This window comes from Lonchura striata, chromosome 2 (genome assembly GCF_046129695.1).
Source record: "Lonchura striata isolate bLonStr1 chromosome 2, bLonStr1.mat, whole genome shotgun sequence".
Classification (NCBI taxonomy): Eukaryota; Metazoa; Chordata; class Aves; order Passeriformes; family Estrildidae; genus Lonchura; species Lonchura striata.
The window spans coordinates 6,375,268-6,392,638 of record NC_134604.1 but is presented as its reverse complement, the minus strand read 5'-3'; the positions used below and the strand labels follow the sequence as shown (position 1 = coordinate 6,392,638).

Genomic DNA, 17,371 nt, shown 5'->3' with positions numbered 1-17,371 from the left:
ACTTCTGATAACTTAATAATATATTCAATTTCCTGATGTGTACAGCTGAGTCAGGAATCCTGCAAGCTGACTGAAAAGAATAAATAGTCTGGCTTAAAGATTTTGTTTCTCACTGAGACTTTCCCCAGGAAAATAATATATGGGTTGCAATCTCTGCTTCCCAACTTGTTTCAAACTCTAGTAGCACAACATTTTTCTGTAGTAGAAAATATCCAATTTAGCTGATCTATCCAGCATAATAAAGAAATAAAATTATTTGAAAACATATGCCTATTCAGTTATGTCTGGGTCACCTCACTTTCCCCATTTTCTTGCTACTGCATTAATTTCCTTTTGCTTCAGCTGAAAAAAGCCCTCCAGAATTATCATTGTTTGAGAGCAAAGACTTTGTGTACTGTGAGGTTGGGATCTGTCCTGCTGGTAATTCCCTTCACCTTGTGACTCAAGCTGTGCCTCTTTCTGTTCTTCCATGACTTTCCTTCTCCTAAGGGAGCCTTGTTGCTTACCCCGCAGGTCTCTGTCACAGATTTCCTATCTGCTGTCCTGCCATAATAAATTTAGTAAAATATACATCAGCTTTACAGTAAACTGGAAAGGATCTCAAGCTGCATACAGCTATTGAACAAACTAGAAACCCAAATTGTGATTTGTTTCAGGTTTATATTTCTTTTTTTTTCTTCCCGTTTCTTTCTTTTTCTACATTACCCTCACTACATAAGTTATCCCTGCAACTAAAGCTAGACTGTGTTAAAGTTTGAATACAAATTCTGTGAAAGTGAAATTAATGTATATACACATGAGTTAAGCTCTGTTTGAAATTCTTGCAGTAGTAGTAGTAATTTTAAAGGTTGTCATATATTGCAAAAATGTTTTTTGGGCAGGAGGGATATACAACCTGTATATATCCAAGAATTTATCAGTCCAAGTAATATCACTTTTTAAAAAAGAAACAAATCAATTATTCTTAGCTTAGTTATAATGACTTGAACATTTTAATTAAAATTATCTAAGTAATAAAGGAGGGGGAAATAACACTATAGCAAAAATTGTTATACAAAATTGACCTAGTTTTCCTTTCCTTGTTTTGATCACCCAGACACCAGAAGCAGACTGACAGTGCTTATTTTTCTTTAAATAAAAAAATAGAGGAAAAAAAGAAAAGAAAATTTAAAAAAAAAAGGTAAAAAAATAGTAGAAAAGGATTGACAATTCATCACCCTGCCTTGGGTTGGCTTGAAGTTATTTTTGTCCATTTTGTAGTGCAGTATGGTGACAGGATTTGTCTTCATGTGTGCCCAGACACAGGGTTTTTTTGGTTTCTTTCCAAGTTTTCCCCATGTTTTCACTTGCTGGTCACTAAAATACACTAAACAACCACCTCCAGTCCCAAGTAACAGTAATATTTTACTGTCTAAACTAAGATACAATTGTATAGTAAAATCATTCTTTTTAGTAGCTGTTTTATGTGAGGTCTGTATTCAATCAGCACATTGTACTTAAAGGTCTTCCTGATAATTTTGCTGGCCTGAACCCATTTGAGCCACCTATTTTAATGGCATCATATCAGTGTTGAAGTAGACTCAGATCAGCAAAATTCTTAGGAATAAAGCTATTAAATACTGTGTTTATGAGTGAAACAGGATTTCTAATTACAAAGTGCATATGCAATTATTGGAGTTGTAGTATTTCTGCTATAAACACTCATTTGTGGTTACTGTTGTCATTTGTCATGGGCAACAATAATGCTTGTTCTACTCGACAAGTTTATTTGAGATGATGCTAAAATTTTTGCCATTAAAAATCATAAACCATTTCTTTCTTGTGATTTGCATCATTAAGATTTGTGATTTACATCTAGGATTTGCATCTTTAGCAGAAGTAATCTTGAATGGATGCTGATCATTTTTCTCAAAAGTTTTTCTTACATATTTATTGTTGAGTAAAAACCAATGAAGGAAAGAAGGTCAATTTTCCATTTCATGTCGCAGTAAGTGTTTGGTGTCAGGATTTCATGTGTCATCTCTTTGCATAATGACTAATCTTTGAAAGAAATGCCAACATGAATCAATGAAATATCAGTTCATAATTTCAAAGATGTGTATGAAGTATTCAAGAACACATTTTTTCCTGAGACTGTACATGCTGCTAACAACCTGCATAGAGCCTCCTGCGTTTACAATCTGCATTCTGTAAAAGTAACTAGTGTGTCTGCAGCTGAACAGAAAATCAAAACATCAGTATTTTTTTTTTCTTCAACATTAGGTTTTCTTGTGACTTCCTTGGTGCTACACTATAGATCTACCATCAATAGGTGCTTCAATAATTTCTTCTTTGTGGAAAAACACATTCCTAGAAATTCAGGAATTTGCAGCATGCTGACATGTATAATTAACAAGCTGAAATTTTATAATATCACAAGGTCTCCTATAGAAATCACTGAAGTCCAAGACACTGCTGTAGCATTATTCTGATTCACTGGACATTAAGGCATATGCACATAGCAATACTCTGGAATTTTCTGCTGTCTCCAACAGGTGCATGGATAGAATACATTTACCTGAAGAGAATGGGGAATATTGTGAATATACCATCCATAATCCAGAAGGGAGCTTCCATCAGCTTCTACACGATGATGGCTGTTGTGACTAACAGCCCTTTCTCTCATCATCAAAGGTAGATTTTCAGACTAGGAATTGCTGGTCACATACATTTAATAGACTTCTGGAATTTTATCATCATTTAGTATCAGCATGTCAGGTGGCAGAAGCTCTTATCTTTCATGGTGCTTCAAGAAACATTTTCATGGGCAATTAAGATCTGCTTAAATCTCACATATAAGAAGCATCAGCGTGAAGAATATGATCTCAAGTTGCCTCTCGTGGATGCGAACACAACCTGAAATCAGCAAAATTCCTAAAAAATTGTTATTTGTGAAATTCCAAAGATGATTCTGTTAATCAATATTTGTTTTCTCCTTGAACATTCAGTAATGTGTACTGGAAACATAACCAAGATAAATAATGAGTTGGAAGAACTATGATTTTTTTCAATCCTCTCCCATGCAGTATGAGGATCTTCGAATGTGTACATCTGAAACAGATCCTTTGCTGGAAATTTAAAACACCTGCAGCTTTTACCTAAGTTACATGCTCTTACATGACCATTTTTTAATACATTGCTTCATGTTTTACAAAAGAAAAACACAGTCTCAATTCTCAGCCACTATCTTTTCTGTGGTTAATATATGCAGTGCGCCTCCAAAATAATACTAAAGTACAGAAGGTGTCAGAAGATACATTTGGTAAATTTGTCAAGCAAAACTGACCTGTAGCATTTAAACTATGGGCAGTGATGTCATTTTGCTCACGAATAAGCTTTAAACATTGAAAGAAAAACAAATAAAGTCTTTCAATTTGTCTAGATTTTGAATGAAGGGATTGCTTTTCTTGCAGTCTTGCACTTGGACTTCAGGGGTTGAAGGAGTACTTTGGCAGCCAAATGGTAAACTCAAGGAGGGAAGTCAGCTGCTCCAGCCATTCAAGCATATTACTAAAATCCAGCTACAAATGAGTCACCAATTTCTGCAACTGTTCTTACCTTCCGTTCTTGTTGTCAGCCAACTCAAAATGCAACTTTTGGCAGCTCTACAACTTCATCTCATTTGGTTCTACTTTTCCTTAGTGGGAGTTGGAGCAATGGCTGATAAATCAAACTCATCCACTAACCACACCATCCACCTATGCCCAAGTGCAACTTTCTACAGTTTGTAAACAAACAACAATTTCTGAGCATCATAATCAATGAACTCTCTCCTGAAAAATTACACTGATTTTACTAAAATTGCAGTGGAATTCTGCAGATTGAGAACTCCATGGTACCTGAATAATTTATGCTGTTCCAGAAGCTATTCTTGTCTCCATATGGATGTTGTTGTCTCATCACATCCCCATCCACTCTGCAAGTGGAATCCTTGAAATTCAGAATTATTATTGTTCTGGTACTGCCTTGGGAGCTCTGGTCCTTGACTTTCAAGCTGTGCATAGATCAGTCAGGTCAGCATCAGCTGGTCAAGCCTCTGGGGATATTCACATGGGGAACTACAAATTGTGCAAGATATTCAGGAAGCATGAGAATGACAACAGAAGTCAAGGAGTAGAATAACATGTATAGTATGACATAAACTTTATCAAAACAAAAAAATATATTTGTATTTTTGCAGAAAGTAGCACTGATCTCAAAGTATGAAATACCTCTCATTTTTTAATTAGCATAGGAATCATCTGTGTTTAGCTACATATTATAAGTAAGAATATTGCAAGTGCAAAAAAAAATCACCTTGTTTTTCCCCAGCAGATACTTTTTATGTGGTGTAATTCTGGATAGTTTTACTTGCAGACCTTTATAGAAGAGTTTCCTTTAACAATGACAGAGAACTAGGTTGCAATCAGTATTCAAAATAAAAGGGCTTTCCTGCTTTCTAATTAAGGGAATGTGCTTTTTATGGGGATAAAATCTCAGACACTTTACCAAAATAAAACATTTTTCAGTCTCTGCTGAAGATTTTTCACTTGTATTTTAGTTTTATGCTGAAGTTATGGGGGAAAAACCTCCACCCAAAGCCTTGAAACCCTCACTTTTATTTATGATTTCTATGAAATTCTCCAATTAACATTAACTATAAAAAAATATTTATTTCTTAGATTTTATTATGAATTCTAAAATGCTGTGAAAATGTAACTTCTGAATACTTCATCATTCTTCCAATGTCTAAGAGTGTAAGGGTCTGTTCTGTTAACATAATTTTCCTTTCCAAAGAACATGTAAATCTGTATGGAACTGTCTTGACTTCAAGTTTTTGAGACCTCAATATTTGTTCATTCTCCATGGTGGGAGGAGATACTGAGTAATTCAATGAATGAGCACAAATCATGAGTGTTGGGCCACAGAGACTATTCTGATAATCTAGGGGTTTGTTCTGTCCCTTTTATGCTCTTCATCATTATTAAGCAATAAAATAAAATACAGATTCGACATCTCTCATGCATAACATTTGAAAAGAAAAAAAAAAAATAATATCCCAATTTAGTGGATATCTATTATTATTCCAGGCAGGCTTCAGAGTTACTGACATTGTTAATTTATAGAGATTATATCTGTATTTTGGTTTTTGGCCCATTGGCAGCTCCAAAGCTTTTTTCCTGGTGGGGATTTCTCCTAAGGATTACTGGGCAGGTGTAGTGTTTGAATACCTGTGTCTCTTTCTCTTCTTGTTTTGGTGTGTTATGGTGCCAGACATAGTACTAATGTGTGTTCTCCATAATGAGTGCAGGAGAGAATTGAACCCCAGAAAGGCATTACCAATAGTTGGAAAGTTCTGCTTTGTCAGTTTATCCTGGTTTTAATAATGTTGTTTAACATAACAGAAAAATGTAAATAGTGTGTCTTCAGTTTTTGCTCCAAGTAACACTGTATATTCGATTTTTGTCTCAATATTTCTTCATTGCTCTTTATCATACTCAACTGCATTGTTATTATGGTTTTTTTGTGCCATCACATGTCCATTTATCATTTACCTAGATTTCTTTTGTCTGATTTATACCTCAAAGAACTGTAATATAGCCACACCAGTGTTTTTTGAAGTTCTTGTGAAACTTCACCATGATAACTACCATTTTGATTTGAACGTGGTAAACTCCCTCATATTCTGGGAATTCTCTCACAGATAGAGACACCTGCATCAAAACACTTAATATATTTATTTGTTTAATTAGTTGTTTTTTGTTTTTAATGGAATTTTCTTGGTCTGTATTTACAGTTTAGTTTTCTCTCATGTGTTTCTTTCTTTAGGAATGCCAGCCTCTCAGTTTATTTTTAATCAGGTATTGCAGTATCTTTGTAAAAGAAATAAATTACGGATTTGTACACCAATCCATCTGCAGAATAGACTCAGGGAACATGACTTTTAGAATTGTTTATTAAGAAGCCATAGTATAATATGCATAATAAGCAATGAAACAGAACACATTTTAGAAATTTTATTTGATTTAGTAAGCAATTTTAACACAATAACCTAAAAAAGGTAGAAATTGTCTTTAGTTAATGCATATTTTTATTATAATTCTAGTGAAATTTTCTTGCCTACCATTGTTTTATTTGTTTTATGGACTTTATGGAACCATCTTAAAATGTTTCTTACCATATTTTTGATTATAAGAATAAATGATATATGAAATCTCCTATTATTCAGAGTATTTATTATCTTGGGTTTTCCTACCTATAAATTCAAGATATATTACATCATCTACATTTGAATAAGAGAATATGAGAAAACATAGGAAAATTATACTGAATACAGTCAATTTTTTTTCATCAGTATTAGAAAATGATTAGATAAATTAAAAAGATATTGATAAATTACTGTGATACCTATTTAAGGATATTTGTGCCTATTTTCATTATTATTTTCTTGTATAACATCTGTTAGTACTCATATGTGTGTTTAGGGATATATGGAATTTCTTATGTAATATGTATTAGTGAATTAAAGTATTTGGGATTAATGTTGAACTATGAATCACTAATAAAATATTTACTATTTACTATTGTATCTATGATTCATTGTCACAGGTTGTTTCACCATTTTAAATGTAAGTTCTTAAGGAACTATTATTATTATTAATCAGAAATTAAATTTCTGAAGTGTATGTACATTTTAAGTAGGAATAATGTAGTTTGACCATGGTATTACATGCTTAATATTTAAATAAATAAGAAAATACACATAACTGGTATTAACTATGTTCTGGAATGTACTTGCTTTACATATATATAAACAATAGATATAATGCTATATAAATAATCATTTATATATATGTTTTAAATATATATAAATCTGGCTTTGTGTCAGAAATTAGAAAACACTGGGTTTTTTTTAAGAAAATTCATTTTAATTAGTCAAGGAATTCCTTCCAAAAGCCATGATGTTCGCTACTGTGACTTGTTTACTAGCATCATAATTTTTATTTTCCTTTTTTGATCATATTGTGGAAATAGAATTTTCAGTATTAAAATTGACAGTTAAGTGGTCTAAGTTGCTAATTTTTACCAGTACAAAGAGGTTTATGTTGGCTCCTGGGTTAGAAGTCAGGAACTTTAATTTATGTACCTATGATGAGTCATTTTCACAGGAAACAAAATTCAATCTACTTGGATTCTTACATAGGATCAGGATACTTTTCTTTCTATAGAAATCATGACTACTTTACATCAAATATTTTAAGGTCTAAATTGTGACATATTTCCTTTATTAAGTCAAAGAACAATTGTAATGATTAAAAGCTCAGCCACTTAAACATCATCTGCCACTTGGTGAGTATTGAGTGTAATATGCAGTAAACCTGAGTGTGTGTGTTATAGAATTGAACATAAAAATCTGCCTCAAGTGTAACGTCATGCAGTGAAATAGTTACTGGGTTTTCATCCCTTTTCCACCTTACTAAAATGAAGGTAGGTTAACATCAGTTTTTTTAATCACACTTGGAGTTTTTTCCCTTAAACAAAAAAATGTGAGAGATGACAAAGTACAACAAATTTCCCAAAGGTTGCCCAGAGAAGTTGTGGAAATGTTTAAGCCCTGGAAAACCTGGAAATGTTTAATACTTGGTTGCATGGGACTCTGAGCAAACTGATCTAGTGGAAGGTGTCCTGCCCAGGCAGGGGGGTTGGAATGAAATGCACTTTAAGGTCCTTTCCAGCCCAAAGTACTGTATGATCCTGTAAGTAAAGAGCAGAAGAAAATAACTTCTTTTTCCTCAGGCATGATATTTCATGAAGTTTGAAGCATCAAGAAGAGGACTTTTTATTTATTTTGTTTAGTTTTGCCTAATATTTGTATACCCTTTAAATTTAAATAATTTTGTTGGGTGGGATGGGGAGGGGCAAGGAGAGTCATTATGGATAATGATTTTTCATAAAATTTATGTTCTAGAAAATAGAAAGGAAGCATTCATTTTCCATTCCTTTTGCATGAAATGAAAAGGAACTGAAATCTAGAAATTCTAGTTGCATTTATGGTTCAAGTTTTTTTAACAGTTGCAAGATTCTTGGATTTGCTTATTGTCTGAGGCATTACTTCTATCCAGTTTCATAGCTACAGTTGTAAGGACAAGAGATGATGCTGTGTGTAATCTTAAGATATAGTGTTGTATGTATGCATTTTTGTTAACAGAATCATAACACAGTGAGTGAGATCATAAAAAGTTTTGAGTATGTAGTTCACTATTGCTGTCATAATTTGATATGTTTTGTGGGGTTTCCTTGACAATGTTCCTTTAAGCATGTACTTACTTCTTTTATTATACTGCCTAGAAAGAGAACATGTTTTTCTATATTTTTTTTTTATTTATTTGGACAATTTAGAAGTTGTTTAGCTGTCAGTAATAACCTCACCATAGGTGAAGAAATGCTTTTAGTCATTCTTATCGGTAGTGTTTAATATATCAATTTTACATTTATATACATATATAAACATATAAAACCTTTTTTTTCCCTGAATCAATGTAAACAGAGCCCAGATGGCCGTATAGAAGTCAAAGGGCAGCATGGAAAGTCGTCACTGCATATTAAAGATGTGAAGTTGTCAGATTCAGGGAGATATGACTGTGAAGCTGCAAGTAGAATTGGTGGGCACCAAAAGAGCATGTACCTTGATATTGAATGTAAGTTCTAATGTTTTGTTTTCTCTTTTAAATCTGTTTTAAAAGAAAAAAAAAAAAGTACATTCTTAATGGAAGGTCATTCTTTTCGTGGTAATTCATAATTAAACTTGCATAAGTGAAGAAAGCATGTCCTGTAGCTTATTTCTCTGTGGAAGAATCCTGTTTTTTCTGAAGTTAACAGGACCCTTGTTGGTGTTTTGATGACTTAAGTAGGACATGATTTTGTCTGAAATCATATTCCAGTGTTATTATCCACTAACTTAAGGCTAAGCTTAATAACTTTAAATCTCTGAGCAAGTTGAGACTGCTGGGAATGAAAAGTATTCAGTGGGATAAAGTAAGGACTGATTTGAGCAGCAGCTAAGTCTTGAGCTTAACTTAAGATTCAAGAAAAATTCTTTTTTGTTTCTGAGTCCTCTGATTTACTAATCCCTAAAATGTGTCTAGCCAGTATTATAACCCCTCCTGGAGTTATCATGTTTATTACAATCTCTTTTAGAGACGGCCTTTATTCCAAGCTCTTGCATTTTATCCAGGAGAGAAGGAGATTATTTTTGTTTAGAAGAGTCTCATGCTTGAGAAGCCAATCAGAGGATATAAATCTGAAATACAAAAAATTCATTGGGTAATTGCATCTTCAAATTGTTTTTCAAGTTCATGGGCAAAGGTCTTAAAAAAATAAAAACAAGCAAAAAATCCTTCTTTTTTCCTTCTTTTTTATTTCATTGTTACTCCATTTATCTAGAAATTTCTAAATACAATTATTTTACATCTCCAGTAGAGTTTGCATGAGCCTGTTTGAACTGAGTCTTGAACAGAAAAATTCTTTCCAGTGGGAAGATAAAAGCTGGAATAGGATTCTGTGGCACAGAAATAAAAGTAATGATTGCAGACCACAGAGTGATTTCCTGAGGAGTTCTGAAAGTGCCTTCACTATACAGTTATGTGTTATTTTTTGGCAGGGAAGCATTGCATTGTGGCATAGAATATAAATCTGAAAGAAAAATGAGGAATGATCAAAAGAATTTTTAGGTGTTAAGAATGGAGAGTTATTCGAAGCCAGAAAACCTAGAAATAAATCCTAATTTACTATATTTGTTTTCTTTAATGCATGCAATGTTAACATTTTATATGTATATAAAGGGAAAAATAGATAAAAATGCAAATTAAGTGAAGTTTCTTTAAAATTCTGCTAACTCGCCATATAATAATATGCAATACATGGTTTAGTTATAGTTGTGTTGCTGCTGTGCTTTAGCATTAAATATTAATATATTTTGTATTCAGATGAGAGAGATATATTGCACCACATGTTATGAAATGTGGACAATTGAAATGTAAGGATTTATTAGCAATACAGAATTCATACCAGAGGGCATAATAAAACCTCTGCATTGATACAATACATTATTATAACCTAAGACACCTTTCAGGGTGAAAGTTTTAGATTATGTGGAAAGAATTTAAAAGTCTTTTTATGGTATGGCAGAATTAATTTTGAATATGTGTGGGAACAATCAAATATAGTATATGAGAAAATGGAATCACTTAAAATCTGAATTTACGCCTTGGTGGACACAATTTTTGATACAGCATAAAATTTTTTACAGTTCTAAAATCCTCTGCAGAAACACAGTTTATAAAGAACTTAGAAATATTATTCTACCATCACACATTGTAATGGTTACTTTTCATGTATAACAGAAGATTTTTATTATTATATTTCTAAAACTGGAGTTTTAAGTTATAAATACTCAGCTGATAGCAAGCTTTAACCTAAATGTATTTTTTTTCCAGCACAGGCATTGTTTGACTAACAGAAATACAATTTTCCTCAATTCCTTTAAGTCAAGTAGTTGATGCAAAGCAAGAGTTTCTGGGGTGACATAATATAGGTTTGTCTCATATTCTGATTAATGAGTCAGACAAATTTTTTGCTTTCCTTTGCAAATAACTTTGCACTGGTATATGAGCTTCAAATATAACTTATTTGTCTTGCACAGGAAAGAAAACTCTTGTTTAATGGTAAATAATTCTCCTTTTCTTAAAAATAATGTCCCCAAGAGGAAGTGCTTCTTTTCAGCCTCATCTCCCATCAGTCTGGCCTCTGCCATAAACTTCTGTAACAGAGCAGCCCCTTTGAAGAATCTTTCAGCACCTCCTTGCTCCTTCTCCATCCAATGCTGGGCTGTCCTTGCCCCAGTATCTTCCTCTATGAAGCAGTGTCATGGTTACCTGTCATTCCAGTTATGAGACTTCCTAAATTGCAGGGCTTGGGAATTTTAGCAAAAGATTCAGGTTCAAAAAGTAAACAACTCATTTGTATTTTTGTAGCAAACTCTTAAAAATGGGGGGATTCCGTGAAGTCGAATTTTGATTCTCCTTTTCCAAGTGGCATTTCTTCAGCATACTAATTGCAGTACAAACAGTGCTCTGAGGGCTTCTACATTTTTTTCCCCAAATTATTGTTTTAAAAATTGCATTAAGCCCTTCAAAATAGTTTACTTTTTCTCTTCCATTAGTTTGGTTTTTCTTTCTTCCAAACAGTTTTTGAGAAGAATTTATTCAGGTATGGCTCAGTCTTGCAGTTAAGCCATGTTAACAGAAATTTGAATTATCTTTAATAATATTCTCATAAAACCCCAAATAACTATTTTAAAATTAAAATATAAATAGATAAGAAGAATTTAATTCTTAATATTGCCCTCTAGTTTCTAGATGGAAGTAAACAATGGATCTGTGCTTTTCTGAAAATAACAAAACTACAGCATTTTTTTCTTCATGTTTTATTGTATTTGACACTTTGTGTAGTCAGGAGAGGAAACTGCTTCCACCTCATCTTTAAATGCCATCTCAGTCAAACAGGCCTAATGGAAGCACTGAGTGCTCTGGTGTCACTGTCTCATCCTTTTACTTACTGACCCCTATCAGAGATTTAAACTGGCAGTAGGATTGCACAGAATTTCCGTGCTTTATCCTTATTCTCTGTTGGGGTTGCTCCTGGTGATAAGAGAAGTTCTCTAGAAGAGGAAGAGATTATCAGGTTTGATACCAACTGGGAACAGTTAACCCTGACTTTTATCTGCAGGAAATGCTACAAAGACATGAATTGCAGGGAACCAGGGGCATTTTTTAATATTTCTTCCTACAAAGTCATTTTTGTGTTTAGTTATGTTTAATTTTCTTTACATAAAGTTTGAAAGTTTCATAAAAATTACACCAAAATAAAATACAATTTTCAAATATTCTTTATTAATAGATTTCACTAACTGCAAAATTTGATTTTAAGTATGAAGCCTATGAAGCCTAGTGTGTATTGGATGAGAGTAATAATAAGTAATCAATTGAAAAGTGGAATATATGATATGCATGATGGAATACATGATATGTATCGGGTATTAAGATATGTCTATAGTTATTATCTACATATTTATCATAGAGAAATAACTATTTTTAAATTAAAAATATTATAGAAATACATACAAAAGATAAAGCAGGCCATATGCTAAGATGAGGTTTTCAAGACAGCCTGAGGAATTTAAATATATAAACCCTAGTGAATTATATAGTTTTACTATACAAATATTTGCATTTCCATGTGGTATTTTTTTTGTCTTTAAAAGCATAATACAGACCTGGCTAAAAGAAAAATTATGATGAGAAAACACATTTTGTCTTGGATTTCACAAATTTTTCATTGTATAAATAGCACTGAGAAAAATCTTAATTTTTACATGTTCAGTGTGCTGGATCATCTTTCACCACAGTGTTATTATTAGTTAGGGTGCCCCTACATCATTATTAAGTTGGAAAAGCTTTAAACAAGGAGTAATGAACAGCATTTGTGATCTTTGAAAGACTCTCTATGTGCCTTTGCAGTTTTCCCTTCGTTGTGTTCAAACTGTCATTAACCTGTCTGAAGTTTTCACAGCCCTCACTTAATTTTGTGCACACATTATGTAAGATGCTGCTGTTTCTGACTGCTCTGTATCACCAGGTGCAAATTCCTTTGGACAGTAGTCCTTTTACCAGAGAGAGGCATTGAGCTACGTCCTTTGGAAAATTCTGTTTTCCCATACACTGTCCAGGAAGCATCCTAACTAAGAGACCTTTTTAGCTGGAATTACCAGTTTTCACATCACTATTTTAGTTAAACCTCTCAATTTCAGTACTGATACTGCAGCTATTAGATATGCTGGATGGTCTAAAGATGCCTATTTCCTCACAGTGCTCAAAGAGTAATGTTTTGAGATAGAATCATCTATGACAAATATATTACTTTAAGAAATGTGGTACATTTTTGTATGAGATCAGCCATATGAGTAGTTGATAAAAATGATTTCTTAAAAAGCAATTTCTGAAAAAATGCATTTAAATAATTTTTAGTGTAATACAGGAATATGAATGTTTTCTTAATATTGCTTTTCATCCAAACATGATTTTTGTAGTAATATTCTGTATTAGTTAAATACCTACTTTGAGTGATAAAAATGAAAATAATCATGCAACATGTGCAGGATAGTCTTTACCTGTAAAGAAAACTGTGCAGTATTTGTTATTCTATTGTATTGTTTATCAATAACTCTATTCCTTTGTGTTTGTTTTTTTTTTCTCCTGCCACAATTTGAAACAAACTTCATTACTGTTGCAGTATCAAATGTGGTTTCAGTAACTGATTATTCTTCTGCTTTGTTGTGTGTTAGCTGTACTGCACTGCAGTTGAGTGGGATGCTTCAAATTAATGTTTCGAATTTTATATCTTTGCAAAAAAATATACAACTTTACTTAAAAGTGGATTCATCAGATTAAGCTACAAATTGTATTTGCCTTCAAGGAAGAAAGGTTTTCAATTGGTGAAAATGCTATTATTGCGTACAAGATGTCACAAATATTTTTACAGAATTATAGGACAGTTTGGTTTGGAGCGATCTTAAAGTTCATCCAGTGGCAACCCCTGTGCCATGGGCTGGGACAATTTTCACTAGACCAGGTTGCTCAGAGCTCCCCAAAACTAACCTGAACACTTCCATGGATGGATCATCCACAATTCTCTGGGAAACCTCGGCATTCTGATAAATGTCACAAAATATTCCAGCTGCCTACTGCTATCCTAAATCATGATAAACTCAAACCGTTCATAATTTGCATTTGGTTTCTGTTAAAAGAAATCAGTGCAGCAACATCCCATCACTGCTCATAGAATCACAGAATGGTTGAAATTGGGAGGCATTGCTTCTTTCCTTTCCCTGGAAACCACTGAAAAAACTGACTTTGTCTTCTTTGCACTTTCCCTTCATCCATTAATCATGAGGACCCAGCTCTATCCTGTCATCACAGCCAGAAAACAACACTAATAAATACAAACATATGGCCTGGGAAAGAAACAAATTACAGGAAAAACAATCAAGAGAAACAAAGTATTAAAATATTATAGAAAAAATTCCATCTTTTCTAATAAAATACTATTGGCTTTAGTTACATTTCTTCCTGTCAAATTTATAGGTTAAAATGAGAAAGCAAAGATAGAAAAGGTCAACCTTTAACATCATGAAATAAGTGTGGTAATTTTGACATATTATGAATGTCAGTTGTAAGATTTACCATTTTTCTTCTTTGCACTTGAGCACATGCACAAAAGGAAGTTTATTATGCCACTGCAGTGGGGATAAGAAAGGCCACTTCAAGGGGATAAGAAAGTTGAATTCTGTGCAAAAAATGAGGTTTGTCACATAAAGTCACCTTCCAAAACCATTTCACCAAATTTCCCATAGTGAAGCAGAGTTGAATGCATCCATTGTCTTTTTCTGATGTTACAAGTGTGGTAAAATGGAGAAATTATTCACCTATATAATAAAATCTACCTATTATTTAGCCCAAAAGGCTGTAAAAATACTTTTAAACAAAAAAAAATCCATTCTAAATATATTTTGCTTAAATATATGTTAATGACTTGTTAAACATGATATTCATATTAGAAATTTCTCATAAATATTTACTGAACAGATCTCTCTACAACATGTTTTGGTAAATCTTGCAATTACATTGCTATCATTTAAAGTAGATTTTTAATAGCATGTTAGCTACTTTTTTATTAATAGAAGCAGACAATTTTGAAAGAATAAAATAATTTTGTTTGTAATAGTTTAGTTATTCATAGATATATATGCTTCAATACCTTTTCTTACTGTCATAAATTTTCACATATGCAATTGTGAAAAGTAAATGTAGAAAAAAAAAAGAAAGGAGGAAGAATGCCTCCTTAAGCATGGTTCTACATTTGAAAATTTAAATATTTACATTGATAATGAATATGATAAATTTAAAATGGTTTCAGAAGTATTTTCATACTATATAAAATTTAATTCATATTGCGCAATAATAACCTGTGAGCGAAAAAAAGGCATCATGACCTTCTTATATCTCCAAGAGAGAGCCATCAAAGCAGAGACACAGCATGAGTATTATGAAGAAAATAACTATGTGATATGATGTGTGGCACTGAAATTTGAAACTTAAACAAAACAAATTTTTAGAGATTTTATTTGTTGTTTTCTGGACAGCACTGCATATGAAAATTAAGTAAAGAGATGAAAAAGCTAAGCGTCCTTGTTCCATACAGCAACTATTGTGATCTGGGAATGTATGAGAGAGACACAGACATTAGGGAATGGAGGGATGATATCAGTAAGGGAGCATCCTGTGGAGGTAAGGGTGACAATTAGGAAAATATGGAAGGCAAAGACTGGATTTTGTTCTGGAAATGTGATGCACAGGACAGGAAGAAAGATTGGGTTAGGATCTTGGTTTGAGAAAAACATTGCAGTTTTTCACTTCTGCCTGCAAGACAATAATGAAATCTAATATTTGATGGAGAAGTCAACCCATACTAAATTATTCCAGTAATTCTGTCCTGGAATACATGTAACAACTGAACATTTGGTACAAATAGGCATCATTTGAGAATAATGTTTTAACAATTGGCCACATCTAATAATTTTATTACTAAAATGAAAATTGCTGCTGGTGTGATGGATCTGGACCTGTAGGGGGAATCTTCCTGTCCTAGATCTGATGGCCAGTGTTGGTGATTCACAGGCATACAAAATGATTGATAGATGTATGCAAACACTTTATTTTATACATCACTAGTGGCTTATTTTGCTTATTTTACCTAGCTCTGTTTTATTTAGAATTTCTCCTCCTAATTTAAACTAGTTTAGGTAATTTTAGAGAGATGTATCAATTCAAAGCAGGCATTTCTATGAAACTAAAATTTCTTGGGCTTTAGTTTGGCCTTTGTGGGGTTTTTTGTTTCTTTTTTCTTTAAATAAAAACAAATACAATTCTTGGATGCCAAGTGAAATTCAAAGAAAAATAGATACATTTAATTCCTGAAACTCTGGCAGTACCAAGCACCTGAGCCATACATGCATTTCATTGCCCAATATTATTTAATGTGCAATTATCAACAAGTTTTGCATCCATCAAAAAGTATCTTATGGAAGTAGAGCAATTGGTATGGTGTTTGAATATTAAAAAAATACCCTAGTTAAGGTTTCCAGGAACTAATACTGCTTGCCAGGAGTAGAAGGGAGCTCTTACTCTTCATAAAGGTAGAATCAGTCGATAGTTCATCGTGCTATTGAATATCAATGTCATATTGTAATGGATTTTGAGAGGAACAAAGAGAATGGGGCAGGAAGGAAGTCCTACAAAAAGTGTGAGGTTTTCTGCACTGACTTTGGAAGAAACATGTACCTCTCAAAACTTTTGAAATCATGGGTTGGGTTCCAGAAAAAAAAGACCCCTCTGGTTATAGCTAATAATCATGGCAATTTAAATTCAATATATGATGTGGTTCATTTGCTTTGTATTTGGAAACTTCCTATGTGGGTCTTGGATGTTTTTGCTTACAGCCACATGATTGTGATTGCAGCAGTAAGTAGCTAAAGTTGTCCAATTCTTGTCTTTCTTTTAAGAATTATTATAGATTAAAATATAGTCACCTAACCACATTCTAGAAGTCTTTCTAATATTATTTCTTCTTGCAAATTAATATGTGACAGCTATTGTATTTGTCTGTGGAGGTTCTTCTACTTTGTGTCCAAGGCCTAGCTATTCATTTTAACATATTAAGTATTGAAAAAATATGAGGGAGAAAGTACAAGAGAAAGATAGATGGCTGTTAACTAAATTGTGGCAGAGTTACAAGAAATTGAGGCATTTTACAGGATCGATGGCAAGGACAGTACTAGATTTGCCAGAGGATGATGCGGTTTATTAAAGTCCTTGATGATGGGAAACTTATGCCAACATTAATCATTTTAGAGCAAGGCTTCCAATAATATACTGTAGGAAATGTCCCAGAGTCTCAGATCTGACAATCTGTCACATATTTTTATTACATGTTCCAGGGGAACAAATAGCCACATTTTGAAAACCTGTGTTCTTAAATTAAGAAGTGCAAATCTGATTCTGCACACCAGTTTTCCATTATAGTTGTCTGTACACATGTACTGAATCAGGTAATTTGCTGTATCTAATTTTGTGTATGATACCAAACATACACCAGAGCTGGTTCTTTGTCATCCTTAATTTAATTACTTTCTGGACAAGGCAAGTGATATATTAGTCTGTACTTGAATCACTGTTCC

At 32.9% G+C, this 17,371-nt stretch overlaps 1 protein-coding gene across 1 annotated transcript in view; it reads left to right on the top strand.

The window, feature by feature from the left end:
• NCAM2 (neural cell adhesion molecule 2) overlaps positions 1 to 17,371 on the top strand; it is a 268,781-nt gene that overhangs the window by 169,487 nt on the left and 81,923 nt on the right. Inside the window, exon 9 of the mRNA XM_077790949.1 lies at positions 8,567 to 8,717. Coding sequence (XP_077647075.1) covers positions 8,567 to 8,717 — 151 coding nt within the window. The remainder of the gene's footprint in view (positions 1 to 8,566; positions 8,718 to 17,371) is intronic.